At 41.0% G+C, this 12,653-nt stretch overlaps 1 protein-coding gene across 13 annotated transcripts in view; it reads right to left on the reverse strand.

The window, feature by feature from the left end:
* The window catches only part of LOC144602333 (serine/threonine-protein kinase BRSK2), a 702,099-nt gene that overhangs the window by 144,224 nt on the left and 545,222 nt on the right, over positions 1 to 12,653 (reverse strand). For all 13 annotated transcript variants that reach the window (XM_078415328.1, XM_078415336.1, XM_078415334.1 and 10 more), the window contains exon 7: positions 4,699 to 4,767. In XM_078415328.1, the coding sequence (XP_078271454.1) occupies positions 4,699 to 4,767 (69 nt within the window). The remainder of the gene's footprint in view (positions 1 to 4,698; positions 4,768 to 12,653) is intronic.

The raw sequence follows: 12,653 nt of genomic DNA on the forward strand, positions 1-12,653 counted from the left end.
CCAGCAAAATGGCTGGCACAGGCGGCAGACTGATGCCCAGCTCACAACTGTTAATCTGAACAGAATATTGCAAAGGAGGAATCGGACAGGTATGGAGCATCAACATGCCATGTCAGGGTGAGGAAAGGTAGATGAGGTTCAAAATGCCCTGACCTCAGCACTTAAGACGTCAGCAATTTTAACTCCTGAGCCAGTTTTAGGCTGCTGGTCATCTCTCCATCTGTAATGGGGTAAGCAACGAACAACCGGTAGCTGGTCGCCATGATAGTTGGCAGAAATTTGTTTGTAGCTAGTGGTTTTAGTGAAGGTTTTACAGGACAGAAGGAAGGGAGCTGAGGGCAGAGGGGGGCTTGTGCACTCCCAAGGGCCACTCCTCTCGTTGTACCATGCTCACTCAGATCAATTAAAATATCAATCAGGGTCTTTAAAAACAAAATACTCATATTTCGAGAAGGTTCCTTCTCCGTTTAATTGTTCCACAATCACCTGAACACTCGATCTATCCTTCACACTCGGGACAATTTACAGAAGCCACATAACCCACAAATTTGCACTTCTTGGGAATGTAGGAGGAAACTGGGGCTCCTGGAGAAAATCCATGCAGTCACAGGGAGAACGTACAAACTCACTACTAGCAGCACCTGTCGTCAGGATCAAACCTGGGTCTCTGGCACTGTAAGGCAGCAGCTTAACCGTTATGCCATCGTACTGCCCCCTATGTCTCCTATCGCTTTGCCTTGAAGGATGCCGCTTGACCGCTGAGTTCTTCCAGAGGTAGTTTAAGTTACAATTACCAAAGGTTTTCCTTGCCTCTCTTCACCAGGGTTTTCCCTCAAACAAATAATGGCCAAGAGCAGTTGCCTGAACTGCACAGTGGGTGTAGTCTTCACTATGTAACAACGTTAAAGAATAGCAGGGAGTATCACTTGCAGTTGCCCTACACTTTTCACTATCTTTCTCACTGCAAAGCCCTGCCTCACATCAAGTGGTGCGAAGTGACAGGCCTAATAGAAAACTAGGAACTGCAGATACTGGTTTACAAAAAAGGACACTAATTGTTGGCATAACACAGCGGGTCAGGCAGCATCTTGTTACAAAATAAGACACAAAGAGCTTAAGTAATTCCTTCTTTCCAGAGATGCTGCCTGTTCCGCTGAGTTACTCCAGCTTTTTGTGTCTATCTTAAGTAACTCCTTGTTCAGTCCTGACCCAAAACATCACCTGCCCATGTTCTTTAAAGGCACTGCCTGACCCGCTGAGCTACTCAAGCACTTTGTGTCTTCTTTTCTAATGGAAAACTGTTCAACCTTGTTCACACCGAGGGTGCAGGGTATGTGGACTGTGCTGCCAGAAGAGGTACTTGAGGCAGAAACTATAACAATATTTAAAAGCCATTTGGACAGGTACATGAAAAGGAAAGGTTTGGACTGATATGGGTCAAACGCAGGCAGGTGGAATTAGTGAACATGGGGCACCTTGGTTGGTATAGGCAAGTCGGGCCGAATGGCCTGTTTCCGTGCTGTATGACTGTATAACGTCATCTAAGTGCAAATAAAGATCAAGCAACCTCATCAGTTGAGCTGCAGTATGCAAAAGCTTTATGTGTATATGTGTTCGGAGCCAAGCTCCCAGTTAGTTCCGACAAAGAATCCCTGACCCGAAATATTAACTGGTTTCTCTTTATCTCATCCAGACACTGCTGGACTGGCTGAATTAGATTTGTTGAGTCATGGAAAGACACAGCACAGAAACAGACCCTTCGGTCCAACAAGCCCGTGCTACCATCAATCACTTATTGACACTAATCCTACACTATTCCCATGTTTTACTCCATCCACTTTCTCATCAATTCCACCTAGATTCTATCATAAGAGGCAATCTACAGAACCAATTAATCTACCAAACTGCACATTTTTAGGGTGCGGGGGGAAACCCACAGATTCACAAGGAGAACTAAGACTCCACATGCAGTATCCAAGGTTAGGGTTAAACTCTGGTCTCTAGAACTGTTGATTAGGCAGCTCCATTACCGGTGCCACTGTATTGCATTTTATGTTCTTGTCCAGGTCACTGGAGACTTGTTCAATGAAACACACAAAAGGATGGCCTAACACTCAACATCTGGAAAACAAAGGTCTATTATTAATCTGCCCCTGCCGTGCAATACAACCATCTGATGATAAATGTCCATAATGAGACCCTGGAAAATATGTACTTCTCAAATCTTGGAAGCCTCTGTTCAGTAAATGTAACCATTGACAATGAAATTCTCCATCACCATCAGCACAGTCTCTTAATATCAGAAGAAAAACGTGTTTAAAGATCAATACCTCAAAGTTGATACAAACGCATGGTCCAACAGGCAGCAGTGGTTCCTGGTTTCCAATGTTCTTCTGAAACTATACTACAGCAGCCACCTCAACGCACTGGGAAGATACCAGAGATTTGAGATTCTGCAAAATCCTGGAAACATTTTATCAGGATGAATCACAGCATGGTTTGGGAACAGCTCCATCCAAGACTGCAAGAAATTGCAGAGAACTGTGGATGTAGACAAGACCATCTGCACAAACCAACCTCCCTTCCATTGACTTTATTTGCACTTCACGTTGCCTCGGCAAGACCACCAGCATAATCAAGGACAAGTCGCACACAGGCTGCTCCCTCTTCTCCCCTCTCCAGGCAAGAGGTATAGAAGTACAGCTGTTATCAGGCAACTGAACCACCCTATCAACAACTAGAGAGCAGCCCTATCTACCTCATTGGAGACCCTTGGACTATTTTTGATCGGACTTTACTGGGCTTTATCTTGCACTAAACGTTATTCACATTATTCCCTTTATCATGTATTGTCTTTCTGCTGACTAGTTAGCATGCAACAAATGCTTTTTATTATACCTCACTCAGTACATGTGACAATAAACTAAATTCAAACTCAAAATGAGCTGACAGGGTAAGTGAACCAACAACAGCACCAGCATAATATGCACAGCACCGAGACCATGATGACACTTGGTTTGCTTTGAGGCTGGTCTCCCAGAAGAGACACTCTGTCGTGTGAAGGGATTACCAGGTGGATAAACTGAAAATTCACAGATGTCATCATCCCACTGACTCCCACGATTTCTTGGATGCATTCTCCATAGCACCATGAACTTCAAGTCTATGATCTGGGAGCACGCAACAGCTCAGAGAAAGCAGTGGAACAAACTCACACCTCACAAACTACCCCCTGGTCCATTGGAGAAGAGAAGCAATGTTGCACATTGGCCTTATCAGTCACCACATGCACTAGCAAACTGGAAAGCAAACAAGTCACCCTCTATCCCAAGGGACTGCTTAAGATTTGTGATCCCTAACTTCATGCACTAAATTATATTGCTTAATCGCTAGTCATAACACCAATAGATTATTCCTTGATCTATATGAATTCTACCTAATTTTATATCTCTTTTAACTTAACCTAACATTTAAGGCATGAAATGCTCTCTCTGAATTGAATCCAATTAGAAATGACATTTCTACTGTTGCACATGCATGATCTGAAGAAGAATTTCTTTCACTCATCATATATTGAATCATTGCAGATCATTGCAAAACACCAGTTCAGCCGTCCTTCTCACAGGCATAGTATAAGATTATTTAAAAATCTACTGATCAAGTGGTTCCTTTGGGTCCTTCTGCAGTTGTTTAGGGCCCTAGTGAGACCGCACCTGGAGTACTGTGTGCAGTTTTGGTCTCCATATTTGAGGAAGGATATTCTTGCTATTGAGGGCGTGCAGCGTAGGTTTACTAGGTTAATTCCCGGAATGGCGGGACTGTCATATGTTGAAAGACTGGAGCGGCCAGGCTTGTATACACTGGAATTTAGAAGGATGAGAGGGGATCTTATTGAAACATATAAGATTATTAAGGGGTTGGACATGTTAGAGGCAGGAAACATGTTCCCAATGTTGGGGGAGTCCAGAACCAGGGGCCACAGTTTAAGAATAAGGGGTAGGTCATTTAGAACGGAGATGAGGAAAAACCTTTTCAGTCAGAGAGTTGTAAATCTGTGGAATTCACTGACTTAGAAGGCAGTGGAGGCCAATTCTCTGAATGCATTCAAGAGAGAGCTAGATAGAGCTCTTAAGGATAGCGAAGCCAGGGGGTATGGGGAGAAGGCAGGAACGGGGTACTGATTGAGAATGATCAGCCATGATCACATTGAATGGTGGTGCTGGCTTGAGGGGCCGAATGGCCTACTCCTGCACCTATTGTCTATTGTCTAAAACTAACCAAATATTCTGTGTAGGCTCCAGTCCTTGATGGAATTCCGGTTTAGGCAGGCCAACCCGAACAGTTGAGCATCATCTCACTTTAATTGCTGAAGATATCTGATAGATTACTAGGGGCCAAATATATCCATCAACATCTCTACACGTGCAGACAATCTGATATGGAGACAAATGATAATGCTGTCAAATTAAACCCTCTGGGTACCGCACTCACCGCTGCTTTGCAGCACAGCAGCACATCTTCACAACAGAATAACTTGAACAAATGCACTGCATAAAATTATCATTAATTCCAAGAGCAGAAATGGAAGAAAATAGTTGAAAGTACAATAAGCCAACACATACCAAAACAGTAATCTTCTGCGCATCAAAAGATCATTCCATATTTTTCAGAAGGAAGTAAAATTCTTTAAAGACTTACCACCAAGAGTGCAAAAAGGATGACACCACAGCTCCAGACATCTGCTTTTCGACCATCATACTTTTCTCCCTAAATAGAACACATTTTTCAATTAATTATTTTGTTCATAAATATGCGACAGTTAAAATAAATATCCTGTCACAACACCACATTGAAGTTCTTTTAATTTTCGGCATCATTATTATCATGTTCATCGGTCTGCATCTCTATGCAAAGTACTGGAGCTTCTACCTTGTGTGGTAGAACCTTCCAAAATGAAGGTTTTGCCGACTTATATTTGTCTTTTGCTGGAGAACCTTAATGTACCTGGTAGCCATCCTGGTGTGTTTTTACTGTGCAAGAGTTACGCAGATATATCTGGTTAAAGAAGTCTTTATGCATGCTGACAATTTGAATCATTTTTGCAGGCAGCTGTAGAACACCCACAGGATAGGAGCCAGCTGCACTTATACTGGTTCGAGGAATACAATTTTTTTTAAATTTAAAATTAATCATTATGCTCAATTCAATTACTTACATTATAATAGAGAGAGCTAGGTTTGCTTAATAACAATAAAATATCAAATATTTGTGTATTTATCAGTCAATATTAAGCAAAAATATTCCACCCCACCTCAGATTCCGGAGAATGGTATACATTAAGATAATGAAAAACAGGCAGATGAATTCACTTCCTGTCCACTGGCAGGATTTGACTAATGAATTCCCTAGGGATCTGTACTGCGTTCTTAACTTTTCATTATGTTTTTGAATAGATGAAAAAATAAGGAGTTGCATTGCCAAGATTATACTGAATTGGGAAGCATTGCGAAAGAGAGATCCAGATTACAAAGAGATAGAACTAGATCAAGTGGGTAAAAAAAATTCTGTTCATTAAGCTTTAATATTCTCTTTGATCATTCCCTTTGAAATTGTATCAAAACCATGCAGAAACAGATGGGCTATCCCTTATTTTCTTGTGTTTTTGCAGAATAACAGAATGGTTACAGAATGGAAAGGGGCCATTTTGCCTCTCATATCTGCACGGGCTCTCTGCAAGAGCCATCCAGCTTCACATCGTCCAGAAATGTTTCAAGTTACACACGCATGCAGCTTCCTTCTGAATGCTGCAATTTATTTGTTCTTCGCTAAACCCACCACCCCCCCCCCCTTCCAGACGTGCATTCCAGACTTTAACAGTTGCTCTGTAAAAGAAAATGATCCTCGTGTCACTTCTGATTATTTTATCAATGACCTTCCTTCTATGTCCCTTAATTCTTGCCTCCTCTTCTGACAGCAACAGTTTTGCTCTGTCAAGACCCTTTTAAATACTTCTACAAGTTTTTCTCAGAAGCTGTTTGTACCACAGAGAATATGCCCATCTTTTCTAGTCTACTGCAGTCGAATAGACTACTAGTCTATACGGCCAGACTAAAGTTTGTCAAGCCTGAAATCATTACAGCAGTTCTTTGTTTCTAAAATCATTTTACTCATCTCCAAAGCCTTTTACTTAGTTCTTAAAACATGGTGCCCTTTAGGGATTGTTAGCCATCGAACATTGTTCAAGAATTATGCGGACAGCAGACAAATGAGAAGCAGTCTTCAAAAACAGTTCAAATATAAACTACGAGCAGTAATCAACTTTGAAATGAAAAGGACAGCTCTGTAACCAAACAGTGCTGTGTAGAGAGGACAGGCTATTGGCTTTCAGCGGGAGGCTGTTCAAGTGATATGGTTTGTAAACTGACATGACCACGAGACATTCTGGTATGCACAGACCAAGATAACGAGGTTATGTTAATTGACCGACATCAAGCCAGGCATCAGACATCTTCAGCCAAGTTGTTTTGCATCATTGCGATGAGATCAAAGCACCGTTGTGTCAGAAATCAAAGAAAGTTCCAGAGCAAACATGTTTTATCATTTAGCACATCAATAATTGTATTTGCCCTGTCTGTCAATCATTGAGATATTTGTGTACCCAAAGAATCAATCCTCACAATAATAATTTTGGTGTTTGGATTTTCAGTCCTCAGAAACTTTTAGACAGTCAGTCTCTATCGATTACTTTATCCTATTAAAGGTGTTTGAATATTCAGAGGTATCTTGTCAATTTAGGATGTTAGTTTAGTTTATTGTCATACACACCAGGATGAATGAAATTCCTTGTTCACAGAGTAAATTATAATGATAAATCATAAGATCATAAGTCAAAAGATCATAAGATTCCTGAGATGCGGCCTGGCCCGCTGAGTTACTCCAGCATTTTGTGTCTACCTTCGATTTATACCAGCATCTGCAGTTTTTTTCCTACACAATTTTCTTTAGATATGAAGCCCAAAAGTGCTCATAATATTCCAATGTGGTCTGACCAGCATCTTACAAAGCCTCAATATTATATCCTTGCTTTTATATTGTTGAAATGAATGCTAACATTGCATTTGCCTTCCTTCTTATCTTTCTTTCTTTCGTCAGAGGGTGGTGAATCTGTGGAATCCTGTGGAGGCCAGGTCAATCGACATTTTTAAGGCAGAGATTGACAAATCCTTGATTAATTTGGGTGTCAGAGGTTATGGGGGGAAGGCAGGAGAATGGGGTTAGGAGGGAGCGATAGATCAGCCATAATTGAATGGTGGTGTAGACCTGATGCGCCAAATGACCTAATTCGGCTCCTATAACTTATGAACTTATCTACTCCTGCAAAGTAATATTTTCAAAAATCCTGCACCAGCACTCCCAAATCCCTCTGCACCTCCAATTTCTAAATCCTTTCCCCATTAAAAAAATTGTTTACTCCCTTTTCCTTCTACCAAAGTGCATGACCATCCACTTGCTACACAGTATTCCATTTGCTATTTCTTTGTCCACTCTCCCAACCTGCCCAAGTCCTTCTGCAGACACTCTGCCTCTTCAACACTGCCTGCCCCTCCATCTGTCTTCATATCATCCGCAAACCATGCCACAAAGCCATTAATTCCATTATCCAGATCATTAAAACATGTACCATGAAAATTAGAGAACCCAACCCCAGCCCCTGTGGAACACCATTAGTCACCACCCGCCAACCAGAAAAGCCCCCCTTTATTCCCACTCTTTGCCGTCTGCCAGTTTTCGATACATGCTAGTACCTTGCCTCTAATACCCTGGACTCCTATCTTGTTTAGCAGCCTCATGTGCAGCACCATATCAGAGGCCTTTTTAAAATCCAAGTAAAGAACATCCACTGACTCTCCTTTGTCGGGCAATCCTGCTTGCTACTTCCTCAAAGAATTCCAACAGATTTGTCAGGCAAGATATATATTATCGACCTATATTATCATGTGGTTCCCAGTGTCCTAAAACCTTATCCTTAATGATGGACTATAAAATCTTACCAACCACTAAAATCTTACCAACTAGATAAATGGATATGTGTGTAAAACAGCAGAATGATGCAAGGTTGTAGGATTGTAAGATATGCAGTCATCGTAAATATGTAATTCAATCAAATCATTTGTTTGCACCCAAAATATTACCAACACTCTGTCGTTGTTGTTATTGCAATTGCTTTTAAACCTGCTGGTCTCTTTGTTCATAAGAGTCTATAAACTTGATGTACTTTGAGTTGTAGGAGACTGTCCAGAGTATTTGCAGAGCATCTCCAAAGGGATAGATTCTGTAGAATGCCTTCTTGTCGTGCTGAATAAAGTAGTCAGAGAGAGCCTTTTCACTCTGGTGGGACACTCAGCACAAGAGGAAATCACAGTAAACCTTTTAAAAAGTGAACTTATGAAATTCCTTCTCCACACAAGGTTTATTATGTCCCTCAAAAAGCTGTGGCTTTCAAAGATTGAGATTGCAGACTTGTGCTATGATGATTTCTGGGCATATAAAGGAGAAATGTGAATAAATGTGAGTGAGGTGCAGATCAACTTTACAGGCTCCATGCTATTCAAATACTGAAGGCAGCATCTGACTTGGCTGGTGGCTCCTGTGTACCTTCAAAGTTATACAGATCTAATGAACAAGTATATTTATATTGACAGTGATAGATGAGTTGTCAACAATTCACAATGATTTGACTCACGGTGCTACATTGGGAACATGTTTCCTACCTCTAACGTGTCCAACCCCTTAATAATCTTATATGTTTCGATAAGATCCCCTCTCATCCTTCTGAATTCCAGTGTATACAAGCCTAGTCGCTCCAGTCTTTCAACATATGACAGTCCCGCCATTCCGGGAATTAACCTAGTAAACCTACACTGCACGCCCTCAACAGCAAGAATATCCTTCCTCAAATTTGGAGACCAAAACTGCACACAGTACTCTAGGTGCGGTCTCACTAGGGCCCTGTACAACTGCAGAAGGACCTCTTTGCTCCTATACTCAACTCCTCTTGTTATGAAGGCCAACATTCCATTGGCTTTCTTCACTGCCTGCTGTACCTGCATGCTTCCTTTCAGTGACTGATGTACTAGGACACCCAGATCTCATTGTACGTCCCCTTTTCCTAACTTGACACCATTCAGATAATAATCTGCCTTCCTATTCTTACCACCAAAGTGGATAACCTCACACTTATCCACATTAAACTGGTTCTGCCATGCATCCGGCCACTCACACAACCTGTCCAAGTCACCCTGCAACCTCATAGCATCTTCCTCACAGTTCACACTATCACCCAGCTTTGTATCATCTGCAAATTTGCTAGTGGTATTTTTAATCCCTTCATTTAAGTCATTAATGTATATTGTAAATAGCTGCGGTCCCAGCATCGAGCCTTGCGGTACCCCATTAGTCACTGCCTGCCATTCTGAAAGGGACCCATTTATCCCCACTCTTTGCTTTCTGTCTGTCAACCAATTTTCTATCCAATTTTCTATCTAAAGACTGCTACTTTAATGAGAATAGAACTCCACTCTGTGCATTAAATGAATGAACTTGGGTTATGAGAATTATTCATGACTCTTCGGCCATGGGCTGGAATCTTGAAACCCTCAGAAGAGGTGGCTATTTTGAGCTCTGATGTAGGAAGAGATTACCCCAGGCAGATAGAGGAGAAGATTCAGGAGGGTGCTCAAAGCTTCTTTGAAGAAATGCAGCATGTTTGTTATTTACTGAGAATCTCTGGCCCACGACCACAAGGTTGTATAACCAAAGGATGGAGCAAATCACCTCCCAACCCCCTACTCGCCTATCCTATCAGGCACCTCCTGTCTTAGAGTCATAGAGTCCTACGGTGTGGAAACAGGCCCTTAGGCCTACCTTGCCCACGCTGACCAACATGCCCCATCTACATTAGTCCCATCTGCCTGCACCTGGCCCATATCCTTCTAAACCTATCCAATCCATGTACCTGTCCAAACGTCACTTAAACATTATCGTAGTACCTGCCTCAACTACCTCTTCTGGCAGCTCGTTCCATACTACCTCCTCCAACTGATCGTTCCATATGACCTATATCCACACTTTCCATGTCTTATCTGTGGAGGAATCTGCATTTCGCATATTGACAACCTGAGAACCCATAAAGCTGCACAGGAAGCAAATCATCCTCAATCCCGAGGGACTATCTAAGGAGTACGAGGTTACTCATCAAAGAACGCATCAATTCGGTACTAAACTTTAAAGGTGGGATAGAACTATAGAATTTACTTGGTTCTAGGTTTTAAACAAAGCCACAGAGAAATAAATTGAATTTTTGAAGTATAAAGCAAATCTCCCCCTGCCCCAGGATACAACTTGTTGAAAATTCTCAAGGGATTGTTATAATGAGGTATGATTGTATCAAACTGCTGAAACATATAAAAGATTTACAGCATTCTTCACATTACTATGCATTCAAATGTGTCACAGACTTTGAAGAGAGTATGATTATGAATATAATCTACATTTATCTATCTGCATGTTCCCATGCATTTATTATCAAACAAAGTTTCGCAAATGAAGTGCCAGTTACAGCAACGTCCCAGAATAGTTGTTCTAAAGATAGCTGAATCGGAATATTTGTATTCATTCGGCAGTTATATTTTATTCCATTCTTTAGAGTGACACACATAGGGCCAACAGTGGCTAGTGGAGATTTCTATCTAGCAGACAATAAAGACCACCACCCACATTGTCGGACACATGAAGATACATCTGCAGTGAAAGAAAGAAATATTTTCATCCAAGTCCAGGCTTGGCATTGGGTCTTTTAAATCGGCTGCAGTAAATAATGGGTTATGAACACAGATAAGTACTAGCTTGCCTTATCAATTCTGCATTACAACAAGTTAGCTGTTTCTGGGTATTGCATGAGCTAAAAGCCAACCCATTGAACTGAAATGTAATTGTGCTACGCTGCCTCAATACAGCAACAGTTTACAAAATGAATTTGTATGAAAATTCTGAAAAGTTTCAGTAATTTAGAGGTCTGCAAAAGAGTACAAAAAAAACCCCAAAGAAAGAGAACAATATTATGTCCTAGAATTCAAAAAAATAATAATTTGTCATAGAAATTAAAAACTTTATTATCTTCAATGACATTGGTGGAACAATGATTCTCAAGCATCAATCGAACGAGGAAGCTGAAAACATTTAGCATAAATCCGGTGATGAAATCTTTCAATAATATACTATGTAGCAAAGTGTAATGGATGTGGCTGGAATATGCTGGAGTAGGAAAATGCATGACATTTCTTGCTCTGAGGGCAATTTCTTGCATCCTTCAGCTCAAAAGCTTTTACTTGCTAGAAGTGGGTGTTGATGACAGCACAGAAAGGACTATTTGATACTTTGATGAACTACAGGGCAAACATGCATCTCCTTGAGCTTTAAGAATCACAAAATAAACAGTAGAAGGAATGAGAAAGGAGTTAAATTAGATTGGGTGAGGTCAATATTAAATCTGGTAACAATATTAGAAATACAAAAACCAAAAGAAAAATTCAATAAAGGGGAAGAAGAAATAACAGAAAGAAAAAGTAAATAAATATTTAAACAAAAAGCAAAAATACCCATGCACAGTGTCCAACTGGCATCCCTTTCACTGTGGTGCGAAGAGATTTGGATAATATATTGGCAGCCTTAGGAGAGTGGCTAACAAATCGAAAACAGACTGAGCGGATATATTGGTCATTTAATGAACTGGTAATCAGTAATTAGTCAGGTGCTACTCATTATACTATATTAATGACTTGGACTGAATGTAGTGGGGTATAGATGGGTTATGTGAATGAGCACAAAGTTGGCAGATTGTGAGACTAGCCACTTTAGGAGGAAGAATGCAAAAGCAAGCTATGCAACGTTATTACAAAAAGGGGATTTGGGACTGCTCATTCTTGCAACACCAGAAGTCATCATGTAGGTACAGCCAATAGTTACAAAGGCAAAGGAGTACGAAGTTAAACAATAGGGAAGTATTAATCAAACTTTACATGGCACTACTGAGATACAATGTGGGGTACTGCAAACAGATTGGGTCTCCATATTTAAGAAAGGGTATATTTGTATTGGAGGTAGTCCAGAGAAGGTTCACTTGGTTGATTCCTGGTAAGTTGAGTAGGTTGGGCTTACACACATTGCAATATAGAAATGGGAGCTGATCTTACTGAAACATATAAGATACTGAGGGCCATTGACAGGGTGGATGCTGGCAGTCTGGAGTGGATGTTTTCCACTGAGGATGTTTTCCCCAGTGGCGATATGTAGAATTGGGAAGCATAGTTTCAGAATAGGTGATTTCCCTACAAGCCAACCCTTCCCACAAGGCAAATATGGAGGAATTTTGTCTCTGGTTCAGGTTATGAGTCTCTGGAATTTTCTACAAAGCAGAGTTATTGAATATATTCAAGTTAGAGATTGAAAACACTTAAACGACAGGGTACGGGGAAGTTCAGAAAAGGGGTGTTGAAGCAAGATTGGATCAGCCATTATCTTTCTGAATACCAGCGTTCATGGGGCCAATTGATTTGTAAAAGCCAAAGCCAGGTGTGAGAGGCGAGTTAAAACGA

This window comes from Rhinoraja longicauda, chromosome 18, assembly GCF_053455715.1.
Source record: "Rhinoraja longicauda isolate Sanriku21f chromosome 18, sRhiLon1.1, whole genome shotgun sequence".
NCBI classification, from domain to species: domain Eukaryota; kingdom Metazoa; phylum Chordata; class Chondrichthyes; order Rajiformes; family Arhynchobatidae; genus Rhinoraja; species Rhinoraja longicauda.